General features: G+C 47.7%; 3 protein-coding genes across 5 annotated transcripts in view; 1 reads left to right on the top strand and 2 right to left on the bottom strand.

The window, feature by feature from the left end:
* The window catches only part of LOC117232714 (tyrosine-protein phosphatase Lar), a 278813-nt gene extending 275356 nt beyond the window's left edge, over nucleotides 1–3457 (bottom strand). For both annotated transcript variants that reach the window (XM_033492311.1, XM_033492390.1), the window contains exon 1: nucleotides 2936–3457. The gene's annotated coding sequence lies outside the window, so the exon portion shown is untranslated. The remainder of the gene's footprint in view (nucleotides 1–2935) is intronic.
* Nucleotides 1–24619, top strand: part of LOC117232802 — a 143119-nt gene that overhangs the window by 64953 nt on the left and 53547 nt on the right. The gene's annotated exons all lie outside the window — the stretch shown is intronic.
* LOC117232795 (opsin, blue-sensitive) lies at nucleotides 12539–23268 on the bottom strand. Its single transcript, XM_033492447.1, has 10 exons — nucleotides 23252–23268; nucleotides 21939–21941; nucleotides 14839–15001; nucleotides 14372–14563; nucleotides 13958–14173; nucleotides 13740–13870; nucleotides 13471–13643; nucleotides 13197–13354; nucleotides 12988–13083; nucleotides 12539–12904 (listed from the first exon to the last, which is right to left on the bottom strand). The coding sequence occupies exons 3-10, from the start codon at nucleotides 14898–14900 to the stop codon at nucleotides 12793–12795; spliced, it is 1140 nt and encodes a 379-aa protein (XP_033348338.1). The 5' UTR covers nucleotides 14901–15001; nucleotides 21939–21941; nucleotides 23252–23268; the 3' UTR covers nucleotides 12539–12792.

Here is a 24619-nt window from a genome sequence, read left to right as displayed (position 1 = left end):
AAATATTCTACAAGCCTAATGGAAATTTTTTCCCTACTAAAAAATTATGAAAATTATCGATTTAATTAGTTATGGCCTTGCAGTAAGCTATGATCGTTAAGAGGAAATTCTTAACTGATAATCTCGCGTATAATTATTTGTCGCTGATAAAATACTTTGTTACGAGCTAATAGATCGATCCGCAAGAAAATTATTTCGTATAACGAATACGAGGCGATTATTGATACGTGTTAAGTTAAAATCGTTAATCGTCGATCGTACGATATTAATCATTTACAATTGCACGGAAAAACCTACTCGTACACGGCTATGATACAGAAGCTTATTTTAGCCTAAAGAGAAAATGTGCTTTATGTAGAAAGTTTTTACATCCATCGTTGTTAAGTAACTGCACGAAGAAGACCGTATAAGAGAGAGAGAGTATAAGAGACGTCTTAGAGAAGAGATTAGAGTGTCTAGCAATTGCTAATCTAAGGGTCTCAAGTTCTCGCGATTCTCTCGATAGGATTTCTATTGGATTTTTCACTTGGAACGTCAATACCAAAATTATTCAGAGAACTAATCGTGTTAATTCTTTTTCAATAATTGAAATCTCTTTTCCTCTATTTTTCTCTCTCTCTCTCTCTCTCTCTATCTTTTCTTTCAACAAATTGAAAAAATACCCTTAAACGAGCCAACTGAACTTTTTCCAATTTGCACTGTTCGGATGAAATATTCCGTGGATGGTTCTAATTTCTTCTAAAATCAGCTCTAGCAAAATCTCCGCTCCTATTTTCCATGCTTTAACATAAAATTATTCCCCAAGTTTTTCATCAATGTAGGTTAAGTAGCTCTTCGATGCTTTGTTATCTCAAAAATACCTTAAAATCTCGATTTCGATGTACGATCGATAATACAGCGTTATACAAGCATAATTCTAGGAAGACAGTCGGATCTTCGAGATATAAGAGCTCGAAGAAGCCGTTTAGATTGAGAAATTACTCCAAGTTCGATGTATATAGAGAAAAAGATATATATATATAAAAAGAAAACGATGTACAAAAAAATTACGAGAGAAGCAAACAATCGAGGAAAGTGTACATGGAAGGGATGGAAAGATTGAAAAGTCAAAAAAGTTTGTAGAGCATCCGGAAAGGGTGGAAAATATTTTGCAAAGAGAAAATGCTTCGACGGAGATTTTCATATCGTTTGATCACTTTGACAAATGTATTTCGTCGAATAGGTGTACGAACGGGACACGAAAGTTCTAGAACCTTAAGAAATCTCATTAAATCATCCTTACGTAATCGTCGAATCGTTAGTTCGCTTACTTCCAAGCGAGTACATCGTCGAATCGCCAAAATTGCCATCTTCAAATTGAACGGTTCGGTCGGCGTTAAGATCGGTTCCACGCTTTGACGTTGAAAAACCAAACGTTTGGAAAATCTCTCAGGAACTGGCCTGAAAGCCTAGAAGCTAAATAAGCCGAAGGTAACCAGGGAATATCTCATTCGAAACGATACTCGCACGTCGGGGGAATCGAAGCGTTCGTCGGTAATTAACGTCGGCCCTTTACTTATCTCGTGCTGGAACTGAATACCGAATACCGAAAGGTCACAGAAGCTCGTCCTACGTGATCGATCGAAGCATCGTCGATGACAAGCTTTCGATCCGAAGCGTTCAACGAACGTAGAAATCCTAAATTCGCGATGATCACCTTTAATCGATATTTGTCATGTGCAGACTACAGGAGAGGAATGCGATGTTACATTTTCCATACTTTGTAGGAAAGCAATTTCAAGATGAAATACCTTGTCGATCGATCTTTGGTTATCAAATACCGAGATGATTTTTTTATTTGATTTCGGAGCCAAACATGTGTATTAAAAATATCGCTTGTCACAATAATAACAACAACAACAACAGCGACAAAATATCGTAGGTATTAAAACATTTCTTACTTAGTAATCGCGCGTTATTATATGCTTAAAATTGCCGTTCGTGCTGTATACTAATTTCCTACCGAATACGTTTATGCGTGCGGTAAATACCTTGTAACCTCGGATTGCCTCTAAAATTTCCCAATATAATTATGGCAGCTGTGTAAAAAAATCAACAAAGACGTACTTATCGCGTGTATCCTCCCTATGATCTTCATGCGTATCGTAATCGTAAATCCGATTTCCTCTTTGAACGATTAACTTGGATCACCTATGAATATCCTATCAATTTAAAATTCTATTAAATCTCTCTCAAAAGCGAAAACTATCGGCAATATGTATAGTTCAAACAAGCGATATCTATCGTTTCATGCTGGTTAATTGCCAACCTAGAATCTGTGCAGCGAACGCTTGTTTTCTTCCAGCATGGAAAAACGTTCCAAAGCTACACGCGCCTATCCTGTTCGATTTGCAAATTTTCATTGAAAGTCGATTATCTCGAAGTCGCCGGGAAAGCGAATTGAAAATTCATCCTGTATATTCCGAAGTTTGCGATGAAACGACGTAACGTTGTTAAGAGTTCTTGGACTCGTTAACGAGTTGCAACGATTCTACGCGTGGTGGTCGTAACATTGCTCTCTAAACGAACGTGTAGTTGCCTCGTATTACCGTGTTTATCGACTTCGTTTCTCTTTCACAGCCCTGATCGTACATCGACATTCGGCAAATTTCGTACGCAGTACACCTTTTGCGCTATAATCTACCGTATGACGCTGGCTCCGTGAAACAACTCTAAGTTAACGCGCGAGGTATGGGCCGTTTGTTCGTCGAATCGATCAACGCCAGGAAACGAAAAGATAGAGAGAATCGACGAAATTATGCGTTGCGCGTAACATTATATTAAAAAAAATACTTTGGCAGCAAAGTCTCCAAAATTGTAAAAATCCAGTTACCTGCTTTCACCTCGTATATCTGTGCGGCTCGTACATTAACACGTAGAATATTTGTTCTCTCACCTGTTTAGGATAGTTGACGCTCGGGCAGGTTCGGCGTGCTCGAAGGGCAGTGGAAAAATTTACCGCATCTTTGTAACGTGTTCGCCAAAGGTTCACGTGCCGCCACTACCGTCGTCAATATCACTGACACTAATATCACTACCACCAGCACCAACACCACTTTCACCACTATCACTATCACCAGTATAGATATCGCCACTGCCACCGATGTCGCAATTTACCAGAAAAACTTGCCTCTAGATGATCGGCGCGAATGCATTTGCAAAACCGTTTTGTCCCTTTCTTCACGCTATATCCCTCGCGTTTCGTCGGGCTTGCGGACGACCTGCTTTGCCAATAGCTAGAAACTAATTGGAATGGAAACTCTTACGAGTCCGCAACATTACGCTCAAATCTGAGAATCAGGTCGAAGTGGTAGATGCTCGGTCTCGTTTTTCATCGACAAAATACCCCTTGTCCTGTGGCGAGCACGTTGTCGAATAGTCGTCCGAGCGCGTTCTACCCCTACCGTTACCGGGGTTCGACTAAAGCGAGAACCGAAGCTCGTACATTTGCGATACCCGAGCGCATGCTCTGGCTTTCCTCGCTTATCCTCGTCTGTGTAGGTGCTGCGGCACATAGTCGGCCTGTGTCGCACCTATAAAGGGTGGTCAAGAAAATTCTCACGGAATCAAAATCCCATCGAAGAAGTCGTCGGGCTATCGAAGGCCCTCCGAGTCCTTTCGCTACTCTAACTCGATTTCGAACGGGGAAACCATGGAAATGCGGAAAACCGTATCGCTTGTCTCGTAACTCTTTGTAAATATCGCCACTTGCATTTTTCCTTCTCGTTCTCTATTTCTCTTTATATATCCATGTCAGTTTCGTATCGCGGAATAATCGAATCGGTTTTTGCACGGCCAGTACACTGCCATTCATTTTTTTTTTTTCTATCTATTTTTTGTTTCTATCCTTTTTTTTCTTTTTAAGAGAACGAGTCAAAGAAACGAGGACAAAAATGGAAACGAAAAAAGTTGGTCGCGCGTATTTAAATTTCGTCGCGTCGAATAAGCCGGCAGATGTTATTTAGTAGCATCTCGTCAAGCGATATTTTCACGCGCGAATCTCAACCAAAGCGTTTCAAGTATGCGCCATATGATCAGAGCGACGACATCGTCATCGGGCGGAATCGCGTCCTCAAATACGAGATCCTTGAAAAACACGACGTCTCTTGAAAATATCCTGGAAAATATAACGCGACGCTGATTCGCGTGATCTCGCCGCGCGAATTCACCACTTCAAATACGAGTGCACTTTAGCTAGGTTTATCAGACGATACGCGCGTACTCTATACGTATTCCTCGACGTGCAGTCAGCACGACGAAGAAGAGGAGAGAAAAGTCGTGCCTACTGGAAGGCGTTGCATCCAAAATTAGAACAAATTGTGTCCGTACATTTAATTACGCCCGTTGCAGGACACCCTGCATCCGGTTTCACGAATTTTCAACGCTAACTTTTAACGATTTCTCGCCAACAGCTCGTTAACTTTTATGGTCTCGACCGTGCAACTGCCGAACGTACCGCGTTGGAAAAAACAGTTTCTAATTTTCGCGCGTTCGCGCGATTTTATCGCTTCTTTCGCAAGAGCGTGGCAACGCTCGCCCATTTTCCATGATTTTTCTCGTCTTCTTCATCATCGAGCAGTTACACGAAACAATTTCTACGGCGAAACTTTCCGCGTCGTTGGTTGCTATCGAAGGTGGCGAATGATTTTCAATAACGAGATTCGAGCGTAAGTCGCAGAGATCTAGATAGACGAAACGAATTCTCGGTTTTGCCAGCGAAGTAATCACTTTGTCAGTCTATCGTTAGAAATTTCTATTAATCAGAGAGATCACCGCATGGTCGAATCATTCGGTACGTAATTTCTGTTCGATGTTCTCCGTAAGTACAGCGCTGTTCGTGATAGTTACTACTTACCAGAAGGCAGCCCAGTTTTCCCGTTCTCTCATTGATTCTTCTAGGAATAATATTCTTATTCTTTGAAGCAGCGCAACGTTGCACGGCTTTTCTTAAATAACCGCGAGTAAGTCATAGATAGTTAGATCGTGAATGTATAATAATCTAAAATCGATTCGAGTCTGAGTCGAATCCGTATCGTGATCACCGTTAAAACACTGCAACTTGAAACCTTAAACTCTCTCGCGTCGATCAAAACCTTTGACAGCGGTTAACTACGCCAGTTCGACTCGCTAGCTATCGATAGAGTTTTGCACGATCTCGTCTGGCTTTTCGTTGTTCACGCGTACTCCAAGTGCTTGCCGTAAATCGTTCGAAAGCTAATTGCCTGCTACGAGTCTTGAAAATGTGTCGTTGCTAACATACGCAATATATGTTAGGTCGTCCGAAAGGTTTCTTTCGTTTTATAAGGAAATAATGGATTTCCGTTTTGTATTATTTTATCGAATTACGCATGATCCATTTTGTTCTATCGAAATAAAGATCGGAACGTTCGACAGGTTAGGTTTCATGTTTGTATAAAGGTGCGTCGTTGTAAAAGACGCGTCTGTAAAGGAAAGACACTTTCCGGACAACCTAATACACGCAAGATACGTATCTGGTCGCAGTGTCGTCGGTGAGATCCGCCTGTTAATTTACTCGTAGCCGAGCACGTTTTGAATGGGAAAAAATTAAAAAAAATTTCCAAAATACCGATCGTACAGCGTTGCGAATTCGTCGAAGAATTTCTTTTGCTCTTGAAACGAGCTGCATCGGGAAAAATAGTCGAGGTTTCGCAAGATGGTTTTGTTATCACTTCTCGTTAGCGGATGGCATCGACAAAAGGCGAGTGATGTAGAGAACGTGCTTTACAGAGAAAGCTTCGTGCTCGCGAACTAATACTTTTTCTCTTGCAGCAGTCATTATTCAGCTGTAACCTGCTCGGCCTGCGACATTCGTATTTCCGCCTTACTTTCTTTCTATTCTTGTTCGTTTCTATATTAGCAAGCGCGTAGCTTACAGCGGTCGTTTACTCGTTATTACGAATAATGGAATCGATTCGCTGGACGATTTGCGCTTACATCCCACGCTGACTCTCATTTTTACCTTTTCTCTAGCGATTTTCGGTTTAGCAAGAACCAATGAGAGTATCGACAGTTTTCTTTGTTTTCTCCTTCTTCTCGCTCTCTATCGATCGATAGCTCTACATTATCCTATTTATCACATTCCGCTTTCCCTTTTTACGAACAATTTACATGGACCGAGTAGTACGGTACACTTGCTGCTTCAATTTCATCCACAGATCTTACGAGTGTTGGTTAGAATGTGTAATTCGCTGCCACTCGAAGGAACAGTTTAAATTTCATTGCTTTCTGTGATACGTTTAACAGCATAGAGAGCCTTTGATCGAAGCCAAGTATCGATAAACGAGAAACGAAGACGTACGACTCGATTTTGGGTAAAAATAAGCGAATTTCCGGTGGGGCGACAGGGTTAAATTTGATGCAGAAAGACAGATAAGAAAATGTGAAATAATAATCTGGTATCTGGAAATACGACAGAAGAGAAACGAACTATCGACACGCCATGAACGGAAAAGGTGTGGCGTTACAATATCCTTCGTCTCCCTCTGCAAGCCGAAAGAGGGGAAATTTAATCGGGGAGAAGGTTGGTAAAAATTTTAGCAGGCGTGCTTTGCGAACACGTTGATGCGGAACAGATAGATACGAAGAGGTAAAGAGGTAACAAACGACGAATGTTCGTGTCGTTCGAACGAGGCCATCGCGTTAAAAACTGCTCGTTCGCTCGGCGACAATGCGAATTGTACAGATCGAAGAGATGCTGGGAATGTAAACGTGCTATCGCACTTCCAACTTGAGTAATTAACGGCAGTGCGACGTGTTTATAATTAATACGGCTCATTATCGTGACCAAGCTCGAATTTCCTCACATCGAATCGTCAGATGGTCGACCCAATTAACCGGTGCCATTTACAATTGGAGTTGCGCGCCAAACGAATCCCTGTTAATTTTATCGCGCCAATCAGAAATGGGCACGACTCGTGATTACTTCGATAGAGTCAACTCAACGCGAGTTGCGACGTGTTCGAACATGCAACGCGCAGCACGGAACATCGAACATCGAACGATTCGACGGGATACTTTGTTGCGAGGCAAAACGAATTTTTGATTGCAGAGAGGAGGAAAATTTCCACCGATAAAGCAGCTTCCAGAGACCTTTGTTCTTCCTTTCTTCTAATCCGGAATGCGGATGTTCGCCATCTTGAAATTCTCGGAACCTTGCGGAAGTTTCGCGAGTTTCGCCAATAAGTTTGTGTATCGCGGTATTGCAGCTGGCCGAGCTCGCCTAGTTTCCGTCCGACGATCTCTTCCTTCGCTGGCATTTTCCCGCTTTCCACGTAGTCTAAGCTTCCGCTCCTTATAGAGCTCGACGGGACAACGATCCGACTAAAGAACTGCGAAACAGCTGAACGATCGGAGAGAGAGGGCGAAGGTACGCGTGTGGGAAACGATCATCGAGGAAGAAAAGACGAATGTGGAATTACGGTTGAAAGGAAAGACGACGGGAGCAAGTATCGACTCCAGGGAAAACATCTCAGCTCTTTTCTGCCTCCTGCGGAGCTCTCTGAAAGACCGTGGAAAGTGGCGGAGAAACGGCGTGGCTAAAAATTTCATTGTTTGTTCGGCCGATTCGTCGACCTTTGTTTGGCACAAGTTTCGCGCAGAAGGCATATTAATACGGTTCAGCAGTTGAATCGTAAGAGGCGCGTACGTCCAACGACTGTGGAATAGCGCGCCATTAACGCGTTTCACACGGGTTCACCAGCCGTGAATGTAAAATCGGAAATTTTAAACACAACTTTTAAAAACGTGGTTCGCGAAGAGAGGCCTGAAACGCTTGGTTTTCCGTTGAGCAAGTTTTCTTATTCCAGGCCACGAACAGTTTCGCGTCGATCGTAGCCAGTCGCAATTATGATCGAGCAAGTCGTGAAGCGAATAATCAAGTTTTCATTTTTCTCGCGCGACTGCCGTGTCAACTACCGAGTGGAATTCTTGAATCGTTCGCAGGGACGAGAAAAGGAATGCTGTAGCAGCGTTCTGCAGCGGATAAGAGAAAAGGAGAATCAAGGAAAGAGGAAATTCGTTTAACGACCGTGCCAGCGAGCTGATACACGAACGACACGGAATACATCAGCAACGAGATGCAAATTACAGACTTACGGAAGTATTGTTACGGACGTGCGACAGCATGCGCTGCAAATAATAAAGCGCGTAATACTATGCCGTATTTGGTTGGTAGCGATGTACGTACAACGATCGAGCCGGAGATGCGATGTTTCTTCGAAATCGCGTTAAGTCGTGGTTCCGTCAAAGCGAGAAACGTCAAAGCGAAGAAGAACGAAACGTTTAGCGAGTACACAGGTGGGCGAACAATAGCAGTAGCGGGAAACAGGCTGTTCATCCTTGCGTCGAATGCGTTCGTTCACGCGAGTCTAAGAATCCCAAGTAAACGCGCATCTACGGTTGAAAATCGCCAGCGAAGAAAAGCGAGCAAATCTCGACGTTGGCTACTTCCGAGCGGTTTAGCGCGTTTCGGAAACTACGCGGCATAGACGGGACGTGGCACGACCTTCTCTCGCGGCAACCCCATCCACTGTTCTCTCGCCCCCTCGACTCCAGCTGGTCCCTATGGCAACGCACTTAAGCTCGCTTTAGTATTTCGGTCCGTAGGAGAGGGTTCACAGGTTCCCCCATGCTGGTCTCTCTCAGCTGACTCCTCTTCCAACCTTTCCTCTGGCCAACCCCTCGACGACGCGACGGCCAACTATTGTCCACGTTGCATCACACTGGGCCAACTTGCTCTTTCCACTTTAATCAGTCTCTCCTTCTCTTCTCCGTCCTTCTGATTTAACTCGTTCACCTGTTTTCCCTTTGCTCTTCTCTCTTCCTCTTCTCGGCGCGCAGTTTTGTCTCGAAATCCCTGGCCTCCCGTTTCGAAAGGATTTAACCCGAGCATCTCTAATCGCTGCGAAACGCCAGCCTCTCTCATCGACTTCGTTGCTAAAGCTGCACCTTCGTTTTATCTTCTGCCATAGTACGCGCCACTTGTTCTCGCGTCCAATATTCCACGTATCCGTAAATACCCGCGTCCCCGGATATACTTTTACACCAGTCCACGCCTAACTACGCCCGTCTACGCTCGTCTGCGCCCGTCGAGGACATACTTTCGTAATGCTCTTAACAGCTTTGAAATTAGTTTGGCCGTTTTCTTTCCTCCCTCGTACCTCTCTCTCGCGTAATTCCCTGCTATCAGACGTTCCCCGCCTCCTGTACGCGCTTCTCCTTCGCCTTCGCGTCTTTCGTTCCGTCCTGACGCACGGCGAATTTAACTAAATAGCGTCTTGAATCGGTTGATTAACAGGAACGAGCAGGGAAACGCGTAACGTTGCGATACACTGGCGCATCAACTGCACAGTTACCAAGGACCACGTGTTTCTCGTTTACCGCAAACATCTGCTCGAATCCAACGATATCGATAAAGCGTATCAGAGATTTGTGGCGCGAGAGATAAATCGTTGCGCCGCGCCGATAATATCGTCGAAGATGGAGTTGGCGGGGTAAGCAAATTCTATTCGAAGGGAAGTTTTACAGCCGAATTCTGTCTGACGTTTCGAATGAAATACGCGATCGAATAGGAGCGCGAAGTTGCGATTTGCCCTGCCATCTCGGCACGACGAGACTATCCTGCTCGTCGCTTCGATGAACCACGGTCGTGGCAACGCATCGTCCGCCGAACGACTCCGTCTTTCCTTTGCCTGCTCGTCCGATGGTCCTGGAAAATTCGAAAAGTCCTGGTCGCGTTTCACCATGCGACTTTGGGTGGTAGAAAATCGATACGCGATAACAAGGTGGCGAAACGCCGCCGATAAGGATGATATTTATTGCCCGCGTTAATATACATCTCGTGCCACGAACAAAAAGACTGTACAGTCTACCTTAATGAGCACTGTGGAGTTTATTACCCTGCGCTTAACGGGGATTAAGACAGCTTTAAAAAGGACGGCCCCGTAAAGCGAGGCACCTAAACGCTATAAAACATCGTCTGCGCTATCTTAATGCTAGACGCGTGTAACAACATAGGCGACTCCAAAACGGATTCTCGTTTATTCGATCGTTCCACTCGTTTCCCGCATTTTGCCATTTTGCGCGTGAACCGTACGACACGAGAACCGCCGAAGGGAAGAAACGCGGTTGGCGATACTTGAAATCGAGCTAGCTTAAATAAAAGAAAGGAAACCATCGAACGTAACCCTGGAATACGATGGAACGAGTGTACGTATTTGCAGGCAATATTTTGATACTGGACGTTCCCTCGATGCGAAAATGGAGGACTCGGCCAGCCACCTCAGAACGAGATGCCACGACAATAAATATGCCCAGCGTCGGCAGCCATAAATCCCGCGTAATTGAATTTTCAACATCCATAACTGGTCGTCGCCGGTACGACCTCGGGAAATAGGATGGGATGTATCTTAAACCGAGTGGGATCGTTCCTTTTTACTCTCGGAACGGCGCAATCCCTTCCAAGACCTCTTCGATTAAAACGCCTCTTTATTTCTCCCCTTCTTCTTTTTCTGGTTTTCTCGATTCCTCCGTGTTCGCCGACTGGAACAATTTTTAATTCGCTCCCCAAACCGATTCCTCGCTTTCCATGCCTCCACGCTCGCTGTCGCTCGCTCTTTCCCCACTCGCGTTTTATCTGTCTTCGTTACCCGGCCCCTTGCCACCCGTCTTTTTTTCTTCGATCCTCGGAAAACGAAGGGTTCCTTTGACGGGAACATCTAATCAAGGATTTCTTCGAAACCAGGACTCTCGCCCTGTCAAACTGTACTCGCTTCCTTTCTTCCTGCCCTCCTTCTTCCCGCCTTACCAACTTGTCTCTCCCTTTCTCTCCTCTGTTCTCCGTGCCTTTCTCCACAGCCCTTGTCGTTCCTCTCCCGGCTTATCCATAGCGGGACGAACCGTGGAAAACTTTGATTGCGCGAGAGTCGCGTGCGCGAAACGGACTGCGAGGGAAAACGGTTCTTCGACGGCGGCAAATACGATAGAATTTCGCTTGATTGGAAATTCAATCGATGCAAGAGTCGCGTGTACACTGTAGCAGACGAATCGGCAAAGTTACCGCGTAAATCGATTCGGAATAAAAATTGTAGGAGGAAGAAAGTAAGTCAGCCTCTATTCCGCTACTTTTCGATAACGGAGAAGCGTTTTCGTCTAATCGGCCGAACCGTCGTGATCGCGTTTAACGCGCTGTATGCACAGAATCCGCGAATTCGTTGATCTGCGAGGCAAGCGTTGCTAACGCGAGAGATCGTGGGGAGCCATGACGTTAGAGATTACGATAAGCCCTCCCAGCGGCGAGAAACAAATGACGTACTAACTGCATATTAACTGAACTGCCGGGCTATCCGTTGACTCCGCCTACTGTCCGGGGAGCCACGCGAGTGTACTATCTACACGTACCTACACGATCCACCAACTCGTAACGTTGCAGCCATCGGGACTAAACTTTCACCGTTCTGTTCCACGTCCACGTAATCGTCCTTAGCCTTTCTCGATGAACCGAGATCTTTCTATCGATAAAAACTATCATTCGTTACTTCGTCGATATCCTCTTGCGTTTCTCATTATACGCTGACGTTCGCAAGTATCCGGAAACTTTGATCGATTTCTAGCAACACCATTCTGCCATCCAATCGAGTACATACGCGATACGTAAATGAACGACGAATCGATAATTAGAAGTTACTGGCCTTTCATGGAATTACTGTAAATTGAAATTACGCGTTAAGAGACGTGGCAATAATATACTTTCGGTTTGTATGGTCGGTTTTCATCTCTGTTGAAAAATATGCGCCGTATTAAGATGTTTTCTCTCGTTTTACCAAGGAAACGCTATACCTCGCGTAGCGTTATATTTGCGAATCTGTGTAACGAAATAGTTTCTTTCAGGACGCGCCTCGCGTAAAAATATCATCGCTTTCTGCGAATCTTAGGAAGAAAAGTTGCAGGAGTGTTAAGGGGATCGGGATAACGAGAATGTAACAAGACCCTCTCAATTTTCCGTAAAAAGCGCTAAAAGGCAGAAACTACGCTTTTCTTTCCTCTCTTCTGCACGCCGAATGAGAGAAAAAGAAGGCTTACGTGTCACGAGAGGCTCGTTATCAAAGGGAAATTCATCGCGCACACTTTTTTTCCACAAGTAGTGCGCTGAGAATTTCGAAACAACGAGTCAATTATATTCGGAGAATTTTCAACACGGTTTATTTCGTCTAGACGAAAGGCTAGCCAGAAGTTTTCTTCGCCAGAAGAAATCTTGCGAAACTGTTTGTTGCTCGCGTAATTCACTTCGATGGCTTTGAATTCGAGTCGATCGACCCGCGCAAGTTACCGCGCACGGTGCAGCGCATGTTACAGCGCGCAACCTCTCGTACGCATTCACGAGGAAAGCTCGACCAACGATGGAACGCTATAGATGTTTCGATATGACGTTTAATCGGCGTAAATATAACGTGGATCGAAAGGGAAATTTCGATAAAACAGCTTGCCGTGGAATTTACTTTAATAATGCTTTGATAATAGTAGGATCGTTGATACCGTTGTACGTATCGCTACGATCGTATAATATTTTACAATTTTACAATTTCACGTAATTACGCGGAATCTGAGATTCTACGTATTTATACGGAGATCGAAATCACACCAGTGGTGGTTTTCTTTTTAGCGTGTCTCGATCTCGTACTGGAAAACCGATCGTGCCTATAAGCGCGTCAATGTAGGAAGTTCGAGGCCCTCGATTTATGCATCGTCCGATTTAATCTTCTCGGTCTGGACAGACGCGGAGTCGTGAGTTGTTTCCGGCTCGTGAATGCCCATCCATTTGCAACGCTTTTGCAATTCTTGTCGGTATCTGCACAGAGATGGAGAGCGATAATCGTTTCGTTTGTATTCACGTCCACGATATCGTGGAGAGTATCACGAGTGATTAGTTACCTCGGATGATTGATCGCATAAATCCACGGGTCGATACAAGATACCGTTTTGGCAAACAAGGCGGGTAACATCGTAGATATAGGCGTTAAAAGCTCTCTACAAAGACGATTAGATTTGTCATTGGTAACTACGTCATAGAAAAAGAAAAAAGAAAAAGAAAAAAGAAGAAAAAGAACGGGGAAAAGCTTGCGTAGAAACGTAGAAATTACCGATTGCCAAATGCTCCTATCATAGCCACGGTTGCGTACGGTGTCCAAGCTAAAAGGAAGAGGAAAAATATCGTAAATGCCACTTTGGCGATTCTCAGTTCCACGCTCCTTTCCTTGTCCTGATTCGAGACTAACGACTTTACGTTCATCTTCTTTGCCTGTGGAGCAGAAACGAAGAAAGTCCGTTTGAGCTGGATCGTTCAACGATATTGAAACAAGCTGAGAGAAAAGAAAAAACGAAGAAGAAGGGGAAAAGAAATTCGTAGACACCGACCTGTTCTCGTAACATTCTCTCGTGATTGCGAATAGATTGCAGCAATTGAGAGTAGAAGTACACGATAAAGGTTAGAGGGATGACGTAAGACCAGATGAAGATACTCATAACGAAGACCTTGGTGTCTTGATCCTCCGTGAGGAAATCGAACGAACAAGTGGTGAGCAATCCCTCTGGAATAATTCGATTGAAATAACACGCGAGAGGGTTAGGTCGGGGAAAGAAAAGAAAAGGAACGGGGGGAAGTTAAATTTCCGTGAATTTGTTACCGGTAGTGAATCGACCCCAGACTTTTAGCAGCGGTAAAACAGTGAACGGTGTCACCCAGAACCACGTGAAAGCGATGATTATCGCGGCTTGTTTCGAGTTGAGCCGTCCATCGATCGGGCAGGAAATAGTTCTGCGGAAAGAAGCAAAGCGCGTTTAGTATCTTCGCAGGGTTTATGCCGATCGTAATCAGATCGTAATCAAACGGAATAATCGTAACCTGTATCGATCAAAGGCAATGGCGGCGTTCGTAATGGATTGTCCCATGCCAGAGATCGAACCAAAGACTGCATAGGCGTCGCATCCGATTTCCCAGCCGATCATACGTTCCATGAAACTGCTTATCACAAGCATCGGCATTTCGAAGGCCATTATTATGTCGAATATCGCCAGGCTGACTATAAACATGTTGGAAGCCGTCCTCAGAGGTTTCGATCTGAAAACACACAGGCCGAGCTCGAGTATCTGCGGTTCGATCGGTACGACGCCAGATTCCGACGACGTATGACGGTAGTCGGTACAGGACGAAGTGTAGTTTCGAGAAACGGCCAACGATCGATCCGCAGGCGGACGAGTATTCCACCGTTTCTCGAGGGAGGGCACCACCAACCCTCCGATGTAATTTCAAACTTACGTGCTAAATATCCATATGACGCAACAATTTCCTACGAGAGACATTACAAGCAGCATCGAGTAGATGAGCGCGAATCCAATGTGCCAATATTTTCCCGGTGCTATGAACCCTCTCCAGTGGGGATGCACGAGATCCGAATGCTCTGGCGGTACGTTCCATCCCAGGAATCTTTCTCGCATCGACGGAACATACCTGGATGACGAGCAAACGAACAATAGTTAATCGTCTTATGCTTTCGTAAAGATCGCTTGGAGAGACGGATGATATTAATCGACGCTCGATCAATGAGACCGTAAATATCATCCTGCGTCGTAGCGCTTTGTCTCGAAGGATCGTTGTTCGATCACGAGTACTCGAGTCGGTAAACTTTTCTCATTTATGGAACAAAGTACGCGAGTACTACGTAGTTACGTATTTTTCGATCGTCTCGCAGGCATTTAGAAGGTCGACGGATTACGTGTACACACCCAGTTTCTTCGCCGATGAAAGCCAATGGACCGTTGACGACAGTCTCATTATGCGATAACATCCCGGCACGACTCGCACAACTCGACGCTCGGTACGCGGGACTCGTTTAACGACGTTTTCGCAACGGACACAGATCGCGATGGCTCGATGATCACAAGCGGACTTCTCCGATTGGAACGATCGTTGAACGCGGAAGCTGTGTGTGTGTGTGTGTGTGTGTGTGTGTGTATGTATGTCTGTGTGTGGATACGAAAGACAATATCGGGAAAGAATAAAAAGCGGTGATAACCCGCGGCTTGAAGTGAGACGCGGCAGAGAGGTTGTGAATACGTCCCGCAACTCACTTGACTCGGTTGATCGCGATCCGTTCCTTTTATACGCACGACGAATCGCGATCGGGAATGGCGTGCCGCTTGAGAGTTTAATTCGATTTGCGATTTACGAATACGAGAAACCTTTTGTTTGGCTGAGTCTAGGCGGTCACGCGAACCGATCTCCGTGGTCTCTATCCTTCGTGACGCGATGCCCTTTCGCGACGATTCTTAATCTCCGATGAAGGCGACGTTTCGGAAACGGAGCCAGACGATCGGAGGAACGCGCGATAGAGTGTTCTGGCATCGACGAGCAACTCGCGGATCGTCGAGTCGTGTTGGCGTCCGAAAAATTCACAGGCAGTCGAGAGACTCGTCAGAGGGAAATTACGAGGGTGCAGGTTCGGCCGGGAATCGATTGGATGCGCGCTGTCAATCTCGTAATCGAGGGTTCGTTTTGTTATCGGTTTAACCAAATAACGCTCTCAAACCGATCGAAAATTCGGAGAAATTGCGACGCACGTCGGTCAGCGTCCTGAAATTTCACGCTGGTTGAGCGTCGAACGGTTGCGTCGTGTTGCGTCGCCTGGTCTCCTCGCGTTCAACCCGCTAACCCCGTACTCCGTCCTCTGTATTCGGACGCGACGTCCGCCGAACCACCCTCCGGCCATCCGCCGTCCCACCCATCGGACGCCGCAAACCATTTTTACACGCGGTCACCATTTGGCGCCGTGTGAAATTCATCTCGGCAAGTGCAGCCGGTATATCGCGAACTCGGGTTTCGAAGCTACCGCGACCACAGCCTTCGCGCATTCACCGGATTAAATCATAAAATTGTCCCGGAACGGAGCCGGAGTTCCACTGATTTACGAGAATGGTTGCCGTTGGTCCGTTCGCGCGTACACTCCACGCCGGCCTCGGTATCCGTTGCGTTTCCAGCCGCTGGCCGGTTTGTCGGCTGGTTGGTACGTTGCCTCCGGTACGTACCAGCCGAGGACAGTCGGGTGCCCGATATAAGCGCGTCCGCGCGAAAGAACACAGCCGTCCTGCGTTTTACACGCAACCTAGAAACAGAAAGAACGATACGATGTGTGGGACGAATAGGGTGACGTGAGAGGATCAGCTAGAACGGGAAGGGTGGAACGTGATGTCGCGGTGCAGAAGCACGGAGAGCGGAGTGGAGAGGAGAGGAGTTTCATTCTGCGTGCAACAGCAAGAGAGAGAGAGAGAGAGAGAGAGAGAGAGAGTAGTAGTAGTAGTAGTAGTAGCAGGACGTTTTTCACGATTCAACGGATATATTTACGAGCTTTGTTCGCCCGTGTAATTCCCGCGACTTATAAAGCGTTCCTGCCATTGTCCGCGGTGGAAATCCAGCGGGAAAATTGAATGACAAACAATGGGCCCAACCGAGGCCGATTATGGTAACAATGTGAGTGGAGCGACCGCTGACGCCGGTCCTCGTTCTTCCCTCTTCCTCGACCCGGTACGTCGAGCCGCTCAAACGCGTTCCCTTCTTCGTCGGTCTCGTGGCTCGTGGTCCGTGGTCTCGTGGCCGCGTCCGTCATCTCTCATCGATCGCTCTCCTTGTCTCTCCGCCGCCCCTTTGTCTAGCCGTCTATCTCTCTGTATCCGTTGGTCGGACGAACCGCCGTCCTTCGTGCCATCGTACTTTTGATTTTGTGCGCGTGTCCCAGAGTTTTGTCTCGTCGTTCGGTCGCAGGCGTCCACACAGAGAAGAGGAATCGTCGATGGGAGGACAATGCCTCGTCGCTCCGAAGAGACAAATATTTCTAAGCGCGTCGTTCCTCTTTGTTCGCGCCGTGTATCGGAAACAATCTCTCCCGATACGGCCGATTTCGCGAATCTCTGCAACTCGCATGCACACCGTGCACAGCGTTCCGACTTTTCGTCTCGCGCGTTCGTTCTCCGGACAACGTTCCACCGGTCGATGTAGCGGAGAAAGGATCGCAGCTGAGTTTTTGGCTAGCGGCCTGTGCCAATCGGGCCATTCCTCGATCGACAGCATGCTTTCTTTCGGTATCGCGGCTTCCATTCGTCGAAACCTCGTCGTTTTACTGTTATCATCCTAATCGTCGTTGCGTCCACTATACGCGTTAACGTTTTCGCGTGATTTTCGCTTTGAAGACAGGAGATGGTGTGTTCAGCAGGCCGATAGTGGCGAGGCCGGTGGCCCGTTTCGAGCCACGCTCGTTACGCGATATTTTCTCGAGTTCGTCGACGCGTCGCTCCCTTTCCTTCTCGTCGACGTTCCACCGGAAGGATCGACAGTCGTGAATAAAATTGCCGTGGAAGCTCACCGACAGCTAGGAATCCCGTCGTCGTTCCGGCTTACTTTTCCCTCGGTATCGGCGCTTTCCCCGCTTCCGCGTTTAGTTTCCATCCTCCTGTCCCGCATCCCTTCTACCCTCTCGGCTCAAACCTTCGCTACCAACTCGAAATATGCTCGTCGTAAACTGTCGCGATAGTCGGGCCGCGAAGCGGCCCGAACCAAGAACAAAGGAATGCAGATTGGAGAGACGCGGATTAACAAGGATTAACGCTAATTGGGCAGCCGCCGTTGGGTTGTGCTCGTTCTCGTTCTCGTCGTCGCTACGACGCGACAGTCGCGCTCGCTAATGGCAGCGGTCCGCGCGTTTCTCTTCTGCTTCTCGCTCTTCCTGTATTCCTGTATTCCCGCTGCTTTCCACGCGCGTTCGTTCGAGAAACTTCCATACACCGAGCGTGCAGATTGACACTCTTTTTCCGATTCAACAGCCATCGTGATTATTCAAATCGCGTCCCACGAGTCGTATCGCTGGCTTTACCGAAACGAGGAGGCACTTCTCCTACCCTCCAGTCGACGATTCTCCCCTCGTTACGGCCGAATCAATTCGGCATCTTCCTTAATCGTACCTTCTCCCCGAGGGATATACGGTGTCTCGCGATTTCCGACCCGATCGATGTCCGATCGACGCTTCGCGACGTTTTCCGATCCTCCGTGTAATTCTCGTGCCGATCCGATCGGTCCCGAAACTACAACGCGACGGACATCGGGGAATATCAATCCCGGCCCATTTTTTCCTTAACCTTGGAATCGATCGATATATCGGCGAGTGAAACGTTGACGGCTGTGATACGCGATCATTTAGAATCCAACGTTCGCAGCGTCATCCAACGTTGCGTCACTCGCGCGCGTTTGCGAAACAAAATTGCTCGTTCCCGAGGAACTAAAATTCGATAGCGAACGACGAACAACGACATTTATTCGCTTCGCCGTCTTCCTCTCTGTACGTCTTTTGCCTCTTACTTTTCTTATCACTTTCCGGCACTTTGACGATCCTGTATCGTTCCCACGTATTTTCGTACGGGACGAAGCGACGGAGAAGCACCGAAGAAGCTGAAAACACACACGAACCCGAGATCTTCATCTCGTACACAATAAACCGTATTATACGCGCTGCTTGTCCCATTTTCCTGATACGTACTGGGATATTTCCGCGTTATCTTCCCGCGAGCCCGATCCTCTCCGCTCTTTGTTCTAGAGGCAACCACGAAACTAATCAACTACATATACGCGACGAGATATCGGACGCCGGTATGATAACATTCTGTGCCGGTGAAAAAAAATCGCTCGAAAGTACGATATTGTTTCGTCGAAGATCATAGCCGTCTAAAATTACGATGCCGACTTTATACGATCGTACAGTCTGTTTGCGATCAATTAACCATGTTCTATGAATTCCAAATGCGCGAAAATATCTTCGATCTGATTGTCAGAGAAGAATTTCAAACGTAGTTATCCCGAGAAACGTGACCCGGACGGAAATATATCTTGCAAGCAGCGTGGAAGTTGAACGATCTTGCGACGCTTCTGCAGACAGTTGCACGCGTTAACGGTCGACGCGAGATGCGAGTAGATAAGGACGATCGCTGGTCGGACGCGCTCGTCGACCGATTTCGCGTCGTCTTGCGTTATCGCTGCGCTATGTTCTCGATTGTCCGCGTTGATCGTTCGTTGCAGCGCTTCTCCCAGCAGCTACTCGGCGGAGAAAAGAGAAGAGAAAGAGACGATCGAGAGGTTTAACGGCAAACCGCGAGTTTCACGGTAAAAATGCAAAGTCGGAAACTCGGGCCGATGCGATGGTTGAGACGTTGGTACCGAATATACGTACATACGTCTGCCGCCTGAAATAACCTCTCATTTGTTCCGAGCCTGACTTCTTCCCTCTTCTCTCGTCGTCTTTCTTCCCCTTCGTCGGCCTCGTTTCCGTCTGCGCTCTCGCCGTCCTTCTTCTCAACCCCCGACCCGTTTATTCTGACAAAGAGCACGAGGGCGCGGTCCTACGTAGAATACCGTCGATTTCGCGAAATTCTTCGGAAAAATCTCCATAATTTCAGGAATTGCCTTTTGATGTTGGAGATGAAAGAGCCCGCGACCGAGTGGTCTTCCGAATCGTTCCGCCTATTTCTCTATAAGTTTAGTTCGTCTTCCTTTTCCCTCGATTCTTCAGCGTTCTCGGATTTGAAATTGCCAACCCCCCGACGTCACAGACGACCGCGGCCAGGCCAAGCCTCTCCACATTCCCGCAGATATTGTTCGGTTTTTGGAAATTTAGCCAACTTTGAAAATCTTCCGAGGAAATTGATCGCGACTGGTGGGTGGAGAGGACGGCGAAGAAGTCGACGGTACGCTCGTCAAAGGACAGGCGTGCGCGACGACGAAGCAGGAAAAATAATCAGGAAAGGGTAACTAACTAGTCTGTAGCTCGAAGCGGAACGAATTCGCGTTGGCCGCAGGGACGACAGAGAAACGAAGGAGGAAACGAAGGCAGGAAAGAGCGAAAGAAACCCGGCTATTGTCGGAGTCGAAACTAGCAGCGAGCTGGGCGGTGCGCCGCGTAAACTCGCGACAGAAAAAGATAACAAAGGGGGAATGGTACAATGCGTATCGGAGCTTTCAGAGGCGAGCAGAGGCGAGCAGAGGCCCGGACACGGGTGCGCGACCGACTCGAACACGAAGAAGGTAGTAGCATGCTTCCATTTGCAAGTAGTAGGTACGCTCCACGAATATGCAAGCGTATCGTGACCGTAACAAACGAGAAGGAATAAGAGGAGCGAGTGTTTGTGAACGCTCGCGAATTGCCGCGCCATGCCGCTCGGCTTAATTTTGCCCTGAGCCCCTCGTAGTTATTCGAGTGCCGCCGACTGGCTCGTGTGGGACAGTTGAATCGCTCCCGGGGATTCGCCATCTTTTGTCTTAGCACAATGCCGGCCGAAGCACAAAAGTGACTAAGTGCCCGTAATACTCGCCATTATATGCCTCCTACCGGCACTTTTCTCCGCGTTACGCGTCTCTACGTTTCCCACCCGCCTCTCTCGTCCTTCCTCCCCCCTCGTTTCCACTCTCCTGCAAATCCCATACGGAACTCGCTGCATCTTGGACGAGGGCAACGTCTCGAAAGACTGTAACAGAGCGCAAGTCCAATCGCGGTTGCTCCTTCGCGATCCCATCGCGTCCTACCCACGACGGACAATCGCATCGATCGTTTCGAAGCGTTGTTACGCGACATTATTTATGGCCGGTCGTTTTTCGTTCATCAAACTCGCACGGTTAGTTAGCAGCCGCGATGGCAATTTGTATGCACCGTGTCGGGCTGCGAAGGGCGGTGAAATCCGCTGACTGAAAATTGATATAACCGCTGCGCGTAACGTTCTCTCCTCGCACAATGCACCGGCATGACGTATAGCCGACATCTGGAGGCTCTGACCAATCGACAATGTGCCGCCTAGCACGAGCAAATTTTAATTCTGTCCGCTTTGAAACGCCTCCTGCACCGTGCCGCTCGAAATCGCTGCTGGCCACGGTCGTGCTGCCGCGTTTAAAACGCGAACGTAATCGTCATCGATTTCCCCGTTAGCGGCACTTTTAACGTTCTTAAGCGTTTTAAAGCGTTCCGGACGTCTCGCTCGCGATAATGGGCGAATTGCCGGCGATTTCGTCCGAGTCAGCGCGTCTCGATGCGCCACGGAATAACGCGGTTCCATCTTCGCGGAAATGCCGATAACGTCTCGAGAAAGTTTCTCGTTTGTTAGGTACATAGATACGTTGTGCGTTCGAGGGAGAAGAAGCAAGACGAACAGCATCGCCAATCGATCCGAGTAGGTATCGCGTTTTCCGTTTTTCTTCGTTATCGTGTACCATCGGATGTAGGCAAGAGTCGTTGCCCTCGTAAAAATCCGACTTTAAGATCGTCGAATCGATAATAGGAGAACGCGTCGTCGAGCTACTTTGCTCCGTAATCGATTATTCGGAACAGGAACAGGCGGCGACTCGGCGATTTCGATGGACTCGTTCCGAATAATTACCACGCGTTGTAATGGCTTCGCAACGAAAGCCAAAATGCACACGTTCTCTCGCGTCGCATCGATGTAGAAGTTTTTCCATCGCGTCGTCGAAATGTATTCTCGACTCGTCTTAGCCCGAGTTCGGTTAACTCGAACTAAACGCGCGGCATTCCGTCTTCTTGGCCTGCAGTTCCTTTGAAACTCTCCTCGGCTCGTCCTCGGCTATTTTTTCCCCGAGCGCTGAGAGCGCGTTTGGCTTTTGCGTCACGTCATTTAATTTCCGGAGTCGAACTCGAAAGTTATTGGGTAGTACGTGCTCGTCTCAATTAGGTCTTCGCACGGGAGGCGCGATCCAAAATTGTTTCTTCTCGCATTATGCGAGGACAAACTTTTATTGGCCGGGCTCCTAGTTATCCGAAGGAAAGTTGCTTTCCGTTCGAGACAAGCTCGACGCCGGCCACTTTGGGCGCGTCGTTCCCGCTTAAAAACAGTTTTGCTCGTTAACCATCGCCGCGAAGCGATTTCAAGGATCGTCTCGCCTTTAATCGGATAATCCACGCCGAACAAGACGACGGTCCACCGAGCAACGCGAGTCGACTCGCGACCCTCGAACTATGCGGCACTCGCGAGGGAAACTTTCTCCAGCAAACGCTGCTAACTTTTTATCCGTACGGCGGTTTTCGCGTTACGCTTTCGTTCGTCTTCGCGCAACTTTATATTCGACGCGAGACGAATATCGAGGCCGAGCGACATTTACGAACGTCGCGTCGCGTTGCCTGAGTCGCGCTACAAATCGAACGACGACCCACTGTATACGACTGAACCGTTTAATTCGCGTTTTACCGTTCGCGAAGCGAAGACGAATTTCGGCGCCGGGACAAACCGAGGAACCTGACGTTCGTCGAAGTAAAGCTGGTAAGCAGTAAGAGGGGAGACGACACCTCGCGCCGAGGAAAATTTTCTCGTTTATCTATGGGACAAAGCTTTTCGTACGAGAAACTAAGATATAACGTAGAAGAAAATCTTTGAAGATTCAAATTACTAAGTGGTTCGTAATAGTTGCGAGGACCGAATAGGAAAATCTCGAGATCATTGGAATTCGTCCCCTCCGGAGGCTATCCATCGATTTTATCGCAGGATGCGAGACAGCTTCCGAAAGAGATAAACGAAAAGGGAAGGAGAAGTGGGAAACGGATGCAAGGTGCAAGGGAGAAAGGAAGAAAGTAGGCGGTAAGCGTTCGATTAGAGAGCGTCTGATCAGGCCTATTAATCTTCCATCTGTCCGATACTATGCCATGAATTATGCATCGCCTGGGTAGACGCATTGATTTCTCAGCCAGACAGGAAAATATTATTCGAATAATTCAAAGTAATGAGTCGAGAGCGGACCTGATTCGAGCGGTTTTTCCAATTCCTCGTTTCCTCATCGTCACATCGACCAACATCGTCGACTTTGCTCCTTCCCGTGCTTCCCTTCGCCGATACTTGACCGAATCTTCTCGTAACAAGAAGAATTAATAAACTTCGAGTTTCTCGTGTGTCGTGTCTAAACTTAAAGCGATACGATCGTTGCAGGATGTTCGCGGCGCGACCATCGATCCATCGTTTCGATCGAGTCTTTGCCCGTCTCTTCGACGATTCATTTTTCTTGCTTCGCCAACGCGGATACGATGCATCCGCTGGCAGAATGTCGCGTTGTTCCACGGCGAAACGTTGATATTCCGTGTATTCTAGAGACAAGAGCGGTACGATTTACCGAAACGGACAACGAATTCCTTGTAAAACGTCTGATCTAGGTGTATTACGAAGCGAAAGAGAGAATAGCGAAAAGTGGAAGTGGGTCGTTGGTTGGACAAGGGAGAGCGAAGTGGATACAGAAGGAGGAGGGGTAGAATAAATCGGAGGAAGAAGCTGCGCGTATCGGATATCGTCGATAAATCGAGACCCGTAGGGGTTTCCAGGAGATTAACGGAGAACTTTGTCGTAGCGAGTGTGCACAGGACGCCACGAGAACACTTTTCTCTAATTCGATGGGAAGTTCCCTCGGACCGACTCACCGACTCGACTTCCGCTGCAGTTTGTCGGATCTTGGTCAGCCAGTTCCCGATTCATTCTGGAATCGGCGCGAAACTTTGATAACGATTATTCTGCTCTCGTTTTCGTAGCAAACGTCTCCCTCTGCCCACCCTCGTTGCTCACACTTTGCCACGCGATCCTACTTTCCAAACTGCATCCTACTCGAATCCATCCATCTATCTGTCCGTCTGTCTGGCGCGTGTACAGATTGTACGCGCGTCTCTCGAGTTTCCGCTTTCCATAAATATTCGGTAATTGCGAAATAAGCGAAACTGGAGCGGCTAAAATCTCGGGCGAAAAAGTAACGTAAAAGCGATAGTGCGAGAGCAAAGGATGGCTTGAATAATACAACACTGACCCGTGACATTACGTAGCATACCGATCAACCGACATCTGCCCTAACAAAGATCTATTTGCAGCCGTTCTCGATGGCTCGACGGTCGACTAAAATACTAGACGAATACGCCGTTCAGCCGGTTCTATAAAAAGCGCGAATCGTTACGTTCGCTCGTCTGATATTCTAGCCATTGTACGTGCGCACATAACGCCCGTAACTTATGAAAGGGCAGCGTAACTGTTTATCGTGTAACGTTTAAAAAATGATGGCAGCCGACGTAACGCGTTCTTCCCTCCTTTGCCGACGATCCTCGCCCGGTTACCCCTGCAACCGAGTCCCAAAGGTAGCGTGAGCGAAGCCGGAGAAGCACGAAACGCGACGTGCATACGCCGCGCGTTTTAACCCGAGAAATACACGTGGAAGCCGTCTTCGTACTTTCGCGACATCTCGGTCGCGCTTTTTCTCCAAACTCGACGACATCCGCCGTTCTTCGCTGCATGCAACTCGTCGAGAAAATGCTGTCGGTTAGCGCGACGGTGAATGCGATTAATCGGATGACTCGCGTCTCGGCGGAACCGCTGCGAAACGCGACGATATTTTTCCTCGCTCTCGTTCGACACTCGAGAGGCCGTTTCAGGATTTTCTCCGGGACGTCTTTGCAACGTTCCCAGGCAAGCGTATTCGCGGCAGCATCGACGGCGCTAGTTTGTT

This window comes from Bombus vosnesenskii, unplaced genomic scaffold, assembly GCF_011952255.1.
Source record: "Bombus vosnesenskii isolate JDL3184/JDL3185 unplaced genomic scaffold, Bvos_JDL3184-5_v1.1 scf7180000013263, whole genome shotgun sequence".
Classification (NCBI taxonomy): domain Eukaryota; kingdom Metazoa; phylum Arthropoda; class Insecta; order Hymenoptera; family Apidae; genus Bombus; species Bombus vosnesenskii.
Note: the sequence above shows the minus strand (reverse complement) of the source record. Positions and strands in the feature narration are given on the sequence as shown.